At 44.3% G+C, this 9,706-nt stretch overlaps 1 protein-coding gene across 1 annotated transcript; it reads left to right on the forward strand.

Annotated features, from left to right (window-relative positions):
- Positions 1-343: 343 nt before the first annotated feature.
- Positions 344-1,799, forward strand: LOC106571002 (high affinity 3',5'-cyclic-AMP phosphodiesterase 7A). The gene is made up of 2 exons (XM_045695266.2): positions 344-428; positions 521-1,799. The coding sequence occupies exons 1-2, from the start codon at positions 344-346 to the stop codon at positions 1,708-1,710; spliced, it is 1,275 nt and encodes a 424-aa protein (XP_045551222.1). The 3' UTR covers positions 1,711-1,799.
- Positions 1,800-9,706: the final 7,907 nt, after the last annotated feature.

Raw genomic sequence — 9,706 nt, forward strand, 5'->3', positions numbered from 1 at the left:
AGACCTACGTTCCTTACTGATCTGAATACAGTTTAGACCTACGTTCCTTACTGATCTGAATACAGTTTAGACCTACGTTCATTACTGATCTGAATACAGTTTAGACTTATGTTCATTACTGATCTGAGTACAGTTTAGACTTACGTTCATTACTGATCTGAGTACAGTTTAGACTTACGTTCATTACTGATCTGAATATGTTCAGTTTAGACTTGAAACAGACTCTTACGTTAACTGCACACTACCTGCTCAGACTGTTAGCTATTTATATTGTTATATTGTTACTGGGTCTTTTTAACAACATGTGACCTAGCTAGCTAACTGCAACTTGAAAGTAGACTTTATGGAAAAGAAAGAAAATATAGACATCTTCTTGAAAGATAATGCAACAAAGCATGATGTTACTCTTACTGGAAATGGATTCAGTTGTTAGCTATATAAACTTGGCTTAGCTTTAAAAGAAAGTCAGTGCATTTCAACCATAGCTAATGTAAATGGTTCTGTACTTATGTTTCCATAGCCCGACCTGAGGCTGTGCGGCCTGTGTCTGCCAGGAATGTCCGAAGGCTGCTGAGCTTTCAGAGGTACCTCCACTCGTCACGGTTCTTTCACGGCATCCCAGCCTCCAACCCTCTAGGCTACATCCTTGACGATGACTTCACAGGTCAAGCCAAGTTAATGCTGCAGAAGGTTGGAAACTGGAACTTTGATATTTTCCTGTTTGACAGACTTACGAACGGGAACAGCCTCGTCAACCTGACCTTTCACTTATTCAACACGTATGGGTTAATTGAGCTCTTCCAGTTGGACATGGTTAAACTTAGGAGATTTTTAGTCATGATTCAAGAGGACTACCACTGCCAGAACCCCTACCACAATGCAGTCCACGCTGCAGATGTGACTCAGGCCATGTATTGCTACTTGCAGGAGCCCAAGCTTGCTGAGACGCTGACCTCCTGTGATATCCTGCTGGGTCTGCTTGCTGCTGCCACCCATGATCTGGACCATCCAGGTGTCAACCAGCCTTTCCTCATCAAAACGGACCATTACCTTGCAGCACTGTACAAGAAAAGCTCAGTTTTGGAGAATCACCACTGGAAGTCTGCGGTGGGCCTGCTCCGTGAATCAGACCTGCTGTCCCACCTCCCCACTGAAGACAGATTGAACATGGAGGAGAGGCTTGGATCCCTGATTCTGGCTACGGACATCAGCAGGCAGAATGACTATCTTTCAGAGTTCAGGACACACTTGGACAAGGGAGAGCTCTGCCTCACTAACGGAGGACATCGACACTTTATCCTTCAGATGGCTCTGAAGTGTGCGGACATCTGCAACCCCTGCCGCCCGTGGAAACTCAGCAAACAGTGGAGCGAGAAAGTGACGGAGGAGTTCTTCCACCAAGGTGACATTGAGCGGAAACATAATCTTGAAGTAACCCCACTCTGTGACAGGCAATCCAACTCGGTTGCCAATATACAGATTGGCTTCATGGCGTACGTGGTAGAGCCTCTCTTTGTGGAATGGTCACGCTTCTCTGACACACGGCTGTCCATGACCATGATGAGCCACCTGAGCCTGAACAAGCAAGGCTGGAAGGAGGGGAAGGACAAGCAGGAGGCTAGCTCTAGTAGGGTCTCAGAGGAACAGAGGACTCCTGCCACCAAAGACTCAAACTCCAAAGTATTACCTCAGGGAAGCAAAGGGTCATGACATGCCAAGCATGACTGGCGCCCACGGTGAGGTGAGAAAGAGTGAAATTTGTAAGTCGCTCTGGATAAGAGCGTCTGCTAAATGACTTAAATGTAATGTAATGTAAATGTTATATACAGTGCAATTATTCAGACCCCTTCCCTTTGTCCACATTTTGTTACATTACAGCCTTATTTTAAAATAGATTGAACAGGTTTTTAGAAATGTTTGCAAATTGATAATTGTTTTTAAACAGAAATACCTTATTTACAAAAGTATTCAGACACTTTGTAGCTACATTTTTAGCTGTGACGTAACAAAATGTGGGAAAAGTGATGGGATCTTGTAACGTCTGCTTCCTCAAACACCTAGATCCCCTGAACGCAGCTCACTCTCCAGATTCCAATCACCTGAATTCTGATCACCTGTTCACATACCTGTATGTCATTATCACATTAGTTCAGTTCTTTGCACCCCATCACTGTGAGGTATGGTTTGTTTTGTGACACACGTCTGTCAGAGTGCTGGGTTTCCTGTGATTTTTTCCTCCCGTGTATGATAGTTTTTGCCTGCCTCACTAACGACGCCGTTTTCCTATTCCCTGCCTGTACTTTAGCCTATCGGATTTCCTGTTATCAACCTATTGCCTGATGTCCTGGATGACGTTACTAGCCTTTTCCCTCCTTGTACTGTTGCCCTTTTTGGACCCCCTGTGTCTGACCTTCTGCCTGCCCCTGGACCCAGCTACCTGCCTCCTCCTGTGTATGACCTTCTGCCTGTCCCTGGACAAAGCTACCTGCCCCTGGACCCAGCTACCTGCCCCTGGACCCAGCTACCTGCCTCCTCCTGTGTATGACCTTCTGCCTGCCCCTGGACCCAGCTACCTGCCTCCTCCTGTGTATGACCTTCTGCCTGCCCCTGGACCCAGCTACCTGCCTCCTCTTCTGGTCCTTTACCTATAAACACCTGCTGCTCCCTGCGCTTGAAAACAGCTCTCTGTCTCCCCTCGTGTTCATTACTGATCTGAATACTTTCTGAATGTATATGTTAGCTAATGTTAGCTAGCTGGTAGCATATTCCAATTAGTAGGACATTTAAAACAATGCCTGTGTTCCAGTAATCGAGTACTCACATGTTAGCACGAAACATCTCTCTTTCTTTCTTTCTTTCTTTCTTTCTTTCTTTCTTTCTTTCTTTCTTTCTTTCTTTCTTTCTTTCTTTCTTTCTTTCTTTCTTTCTTTCTTTCTTTCTTTCTTTCTTTCTTTCTTTCTTTCTTTCTCTCTCTCTCTTTCTCTTTCTATACCCCTGACCCGCTCTCTTTATCCTTCACACTCTCTCGCTCTCCTCTCCCTCTCTCCTCTCGTCAGTAGAAATGCTTAATAAGCTGTTGGTTTCATCTTGGGGCTTGTTTTTCTAAATAAATATTTTTAATATGTTGTTGTTTATTCAGTCTTCTGTAATTATGAGATGAAGAACAGCTAAATGAGAACAGATTCCTCACAGCAGTGTCTCAAATGGTACACTATTCCCTATAAAGTATATTACTTTTTTTTACCAGGCCCCTATTGGCCCTGTAGTGCACTAGAGAACAGGGTGCTATTTGGGATGCATCCTATATCTGCTTGGTAAATAAGCAGAAAATCCGTGCTCAGAATTATTGTAAATGGTGAAGCTGCTTGATTTTATAAGTGCTGCAGTAAGTGTGTTGTACTCTGGGAAAAACTGATGCCACTCTGTTCTATAGATAGAATTTACTGTCATTTCTTTTAATTCCATCATTTTTTAGAAGCGAGTTTATCTGAAGTAGTGAGATTTATTGAAAGAAACGCAGAAAAGATTCTGTAACATTTGATTGGTTGTTTTTCCTTCAGAGCGTAGCTGATTGGTTATATGTTTCAGAGCGTGTCTGATTGGTTGTTGTGTGTTTCAGGACATGCCTGATTGGTTTTTGTGTTTTTCAGGACATCTCCAGCTGTTCTGTCATTGGTTGTTGTTTGTTTCAGGGCGTCTGATTGGTTGTTGTGTGTTTTCAGGGCCTGTCTAATTGGTTGTTGCTGTTTACTACAGATAGCTAGCTCTATCCATGCGTTTCCTGAAAATGAGATATTATAGTTAGCTAGTTGATGGTGTTCGAGCTAGCTCACCCCAAAGCTTGTCTCCTCCTCTGTAGTCTTTAGATGCATGACTACATGATCAAGATGTTGTTTAATGGACACTAAAACAACTAGCTAGCTATATGATCAGATAGACATTTTCAGGAAAATCAGCTCATATAGCGATCCAATAAAATGAATATCACTTCATTGGTTCCACATTGACATCTAGCTAGCTAATCCAGATAGAGTCTGAGACATCTCTCTTTTTTTTTATCTCTGTAGCAGTTTCCTCTCACCCCATCTGGGCACTGCATCAGCCAGATGAAGAAACTGCACATAAAATGTTCTTCCCCATCCCCTCTTCTCTTGATTTCACAGGAAGATAACCTGTTCTCCTCAAAAACGTTATTAGCAAGCTAGCTAAACGTTAGCCAACTTGAATAGAGATCTCAGTTTGCTAACTAGCTAAGCCAACCAACTACACACCAAATATACACAAGAGCAAAACAATTGTTTTCTAAACTAATGTTAGTCTCAACCAAATGATAAGTACATAGCTAGACCTATTGCACTGTTACATAACGTATCCAAGATGGCGTAGCAGTCAGATGTCTTTGTCCTTCGTCTTGTCGTGTCCCATGTATATATTTTTTTCTTCGCATATCCTTTTATGTATTTTTCTAAACCTCAACTTCAAAATACTTTTCTGCAACCCGCCTCACCAAATGTGGTGTGGATCTGCTTTTTTCTAAAGTATTTTCCTTTACTTCGGAACCGGAATCCCCCAACAGAAGCTAGCCAGAAGCTAGCCAGAAGCTAGCCAGAAGCTAGCCAGCTAACTTGCTACTAGCTAGTAGTCAGCTAACTACTGCTAGCGGTCATCAGCTAACCTTTAGCTCGGAAAACTCTCGCCAATTTGCACAACGCGATTCAAACCAGAGTATACCGGACCGATTTTCTCTCCATATCCCTGGATTCCTATCGCAAGCGCTGAACCTTTTCACCTGGATCATCGCAGCTAGCTAGCTGCAGTCCGAGTGGCTACCCCCGGCTAACGTCTCTGTCCCGGAGCAAGCACCAATTAGCCTGGAGCTAGCCCATGCTAGGCCCATCTCCCAGCTAGCTGAAGAGGTCCATCAGCCACTCTACAATACCTATTTTGCCAATTGGCTCACACCCCTTTTACTGCCGGTACGGAGCTCCTTCACGACTGGACTACCGATGTAATCTGGGGTTATTCAACTGGCTCCTATGTCACGATGTCCTCTGAATGCCCATCTTCTAGCCTGCTAGCCGCGGCCCGTTAGCTGTCTAGAGCATATCGGACTGTTAGCTGAATAGGTCCATCGGCCAATTTCTTGTGCGACTATACCTATTTTGCCAATTGTCTTGGACCTATTTTACTACACAAAGCCCTGCTTATCCATCTCGACTGGACTACCGATGTAATCTGCCTGAGGGTTTTTTTCCAACAGGACCCTCCGTCGAGACGTCCCCTGAATGCCCATCTGCTAGCCTGCTAGCTGCGGCCCGCTAGCTGTCTAAGCGTATTGGACTGTTAGCTGTATAGATCCATTGGCCAATTTCTTTGGCCACTATACCTATTTTGCCAATTGGACTGAACCCCTTTGCTACACGGAACCCTACTACTCCATCACGACTGGTCTATTCGATGTAACAGCACGAGGAGGCTAAAAGCAGACTTCCTCTGTCGTGACGTCCCTCTAAGGCCCTTCTGCTAGCTTGCTAGTCCCAGCCTGCTAGCTGTCTGAATCGCTGTGTCTCCAGCCAGCCTAACTGGACTCCTATGATCACTCGGCTACGCATGCCTCTCACTAACGTCAATATGCCTTGTCGATTGCTCTTCTGTTTGGTGATTATTGTCTTACTTCACTGTAGAGCCTCTAGCCCTGCTCAATATGCCTTAGCCAAACCTTTAGTTCTACCTCCCACACATGCGGTGACATCAGCTGGTTTAAAATGTTTCTAGAGACAATATCTCTCTCATCATCACACAATGTCTAGGTTTACCTCCAATGTATTCACACCCTACCATACCTTTGTCTGTACATTATGCCCTGAATCTATTCTTCCGCACCCAAAACAGGCTCCTTTTACTCTGGTCCGAACGCACTAGACGACCAGTTCTTCTTACTGATAGCCTTTAGCCGTACCCTGATCCTACTCCTCCTCTGATCCTCTGGTGATGTAGAGGTTAATCCAGCTCCTGCAGTGCCTAGCTCCACTCCTATTCCCCAGGTGCTCTCATTTGTTGACTTCTGTAACCGTAAAAGCCTTGGTTTCATGCATGTTAACATTAGAAGCCTCCTCCCTAAGTTTGTTTTATTCACTGCTTTAGCAAACTCTGCCAACCCGAATGTCCTAGCCATGTCTGAATCCTGGTTTAGGAAGACCACCAAAAAGCCTGAAAATTCCATCCCTAACTATAACATTTTCCGAAAAGATAGAACTGCCAAATGGGGCGGAGTTGCAATCTACTGCAGAGATAACCTGCAGAGTTCTGTCTTATTATCCAGGATTGTGCCAAAACAATTTGAGCTTCTACTTCTAAAAATGCACCTTTCTATAAACAAGTCTCTCACCGTTGCCGCTTGTTATAGACCACTCTCTGCCCCCAGCTGTGCCCTCGACATCATATGTGAATTGATTGCCCCCCATCTATCTTCAGAGCTTGTGCTGCTAGGTGACCTAAACTGGGACATGCTTAACACCCCAGCCAACCTACAATCTCACACAAATTATCAATGAACCTACCAGGTACAACCTCAAATCCGTAAACACGTTCACCCTCATAGATATCACCCTAGCCAACTTGCCCTCCAGATACACATCTGCTGTTTTCAACCAAGATCTCAGCGATCACTGCCTCACTGCCTGCATCCGTAATGGGTCTGCGACCAAACGACCACCCCTCATCACAGTCAAATGCTCCCTAAAACACTTCAGCGAGCAGGCCTTTCTAATCGACCTGGCCTGGGTATCCTGGAAGGATATTGACCTCATTCCGTCAGTAGAGGATGCCTGTTTATTCTTTAAAAGTGCCTTCCTCACCATCTTAAATAAGCATGCCCCAATCAAGAAATGTTGAACCAGGAACAGATATAGCCCTTGGTTCTCTCCAGACCTGACTCCCTTTGACCAGCACAAAAACATCCTGTGGTATATTGCATTAGCATCGAATAGCCCCCGTGATATGCAACTTTTCAGGGAAGTTAGGAACCAATATAAACAGGCAGTTAGGAAAGCTAAGGCTATGTTTTTCAAACAGAAATTTGCATCCTGTAGCACAAACTCCAAAAAGTTCTGGGACACTGTAAAGTCCATGGAGAATAAGAGCACCTCTTCCCACTGCACTGAGGCTTGGAAACATTGTCACCACCGATAAATCCACTATAATTGAGAGTTTCACAAAGGATTTTTATTCGGCTGGCCATGCTTTCCACCTGGCTACCCCAACTCCGGTCAACTGCCCTGCACCCCCTCCAGCAACTTGCCCAAGCCTCCCCCATTTCTCCTTCACCCAAATACAGATAGCTGATGTTTACATTTTACATTTTTTGTCATTTAGCAGACACTCTTATCCAGAGTGATTTACAGTAGTGAATGAATACATTTCATGCTTTCCCCCCCCGTACTGGCCCCCCATGGGAATGGAACCCACAACCCTGGCGTTGCAAACACCATGCTCTACCAACTGAGCCACAGGGAAGCTGCAGATGTTCTGAAAGAGCTGCAAAATCTGGACCCCTACAAATCAGCCGGGCTAGACAATCTGGACCCTCTAAAATAATCTGCCGAAATTGTTGCAACCCCTATTACTAGCCTGTTAAACCTCTCTTTCGTATCGTCTGAGATTACCAAAGATTGGAAAGCAGCTGTGATCATCCCCCTCTTCAAAGGGGTAGACACTCTAGACCCAAACTGCTACAGACCTATATCTATCCTACCCTGCCTTTCTAAGGTCTTCGAAAGCCAAGTTAACAAACATATTACCGACCATTTCGAATCCCACCATACCTTCTCCTCTATGCAATCTGGTTTCAGAGCTGGTCATGAGTGCACCTCAGCCACGCTCAAGGTCCTAAACGATATCTTAACCGCCATCGATAAGAGACATTACTGTGCAGCCGTATTCATCAACCTGGCCAAGGCTTTCGACGATGTCAATCACCACATTCTTATTGGCAGACTCAACAGCTTTGGTTTCTCAAATGACTGCATCGCCTGGTTCACCAACTACTTCTCTGATAGAGGTCAGTGTGTCAAATCGGAGGGCCTGTTGTCCAGACCTCTGGAAGTCTCTATGAGGGTGCCACAGGGTTCATTTCTCTGGCTGACTCTTTTCTCTGTGTACATCAATAATGTTACTCTTGCTGCTGGTGATTCTCTGATCCACCTCTACGCAGACGACACCATTCTTTATACTTCTGGCCCTTCTTTGGACACTGTGTTAACTAACCTCCAGATGAGCTTCAATGTCATACAACTCTCCTTCCATGGCCTCCAACTGCTCTTAAATGCAAATAAAACTAAATGCATCCTCTTCAACCGATCGCTGCCCGCACCTGCCCGCCCGCCCAGCATCACTACTCTTGACGGTTCTGACTTAGAATATGTGGACAACTACAAATACCTAGGTGTCTGGCCAGACTGTAAACTCTCCTTCCAGACTCACATTAAGCATCTCCAATCCAAAATGAAATCTAGAATCGGCTTCCTATTTCGCAAAACAAAGCATCCTTTACTCATCCTGCCAAACATACCCTGGTAAAACTGATAATCCTACCTGTCCTCGACTTCGACAATGTCAACTACAAATTAGCCTCCAACACTCTACTCAACAGATTTGATGCAGTCTATCACAGTGCCATCCGTTTTGTCACCAAAGCTCCATATTATTTATATTAGATAATGTTTACATAACCTATATTATTCATCTCATATGTATATACTGTACGCCATACCATCTACTGCATCTTGTCATCTTGATGTAATTACAGTGCCTTGCGAAAGTATTCGGCCCCCTTGAACTTTTCGACCTTTTGCCACATTTCAGGCTTCAAACATAAAGATATAAAACTGTAATTTTTTGTGAAGAATCAACAACAAGTGGGACACCATTATGAAGTGGAATGAAATTTATTGGATATTTCAAACTTTTTTAACAAATAAAAAACTGAAAAATTGTCCGTGCAAAATTATTCAGCCCCTTTACTTTCAGTGCAGCAAACTCTCTCCAGAAGTTCAGTGAGGATCTCTGAATGATCCAATGTTGACCTAAATGACTAATGTTGATAAATAGAATCCACCTGTGTGTAATCAAGTCTCCGTATAAATGCACCTGCTCTGTGATAGTCTCAGAGGTCCGTTTAAAGCGCAGAGAGCATCATGAAGAACAAGGAATACACCAGGCAGGTCTGAGATACTGTTGTAGAGAAGTTTAAAGCCGGATTTGGATACAAAAAGATTTCCCAAGCTTTAAACATCCCAAGGAGCACTGTGCAAGCGATAATATTGAAATGGAAGGAGTATCAGACCACTGCAAATCTACGAAGACCCGGCCGTCCCTCTAAACTTTCAGCTCATACAAGGAGAAGACTGATCAGAGATGCAGCCAAGAGGCCCATGATCACTCTGGATGAACTGCAGAGATCTACAGCTGAGGTGGGAGACTCTGTCCATAGGACAACAATCAGTCGTATACTGCACAAATCTGGCCTTTATGGAAGAGTGGCAAGAAGAAAGCCATTTCTTAAAGATATCCATAAAAAGTGTCATTTAAAGTTTGCCACTAGCCACCTGGGAGACACACCAAACATGTGGAAGAAGGTGCTCTGGTCAGATGAAACCAAAATCGAACTTTTTGGCAACAATGCAAAACGTTATGTTTGGCGTAAAAG

This window comes from Salmo salar, chromosome 15 (assembly GCF_965601325.2).
Source record: "Salmo salar chromosome 15, fSalSal1, whole genome shotgun sequence".
In the NCBI taxonomy this organism is placed as follows: Eukaryota; Metazoa; Chordata; class Actinopteri; order Salmoniformes; family Salmonidae; genus Salmo; species Salmo salar.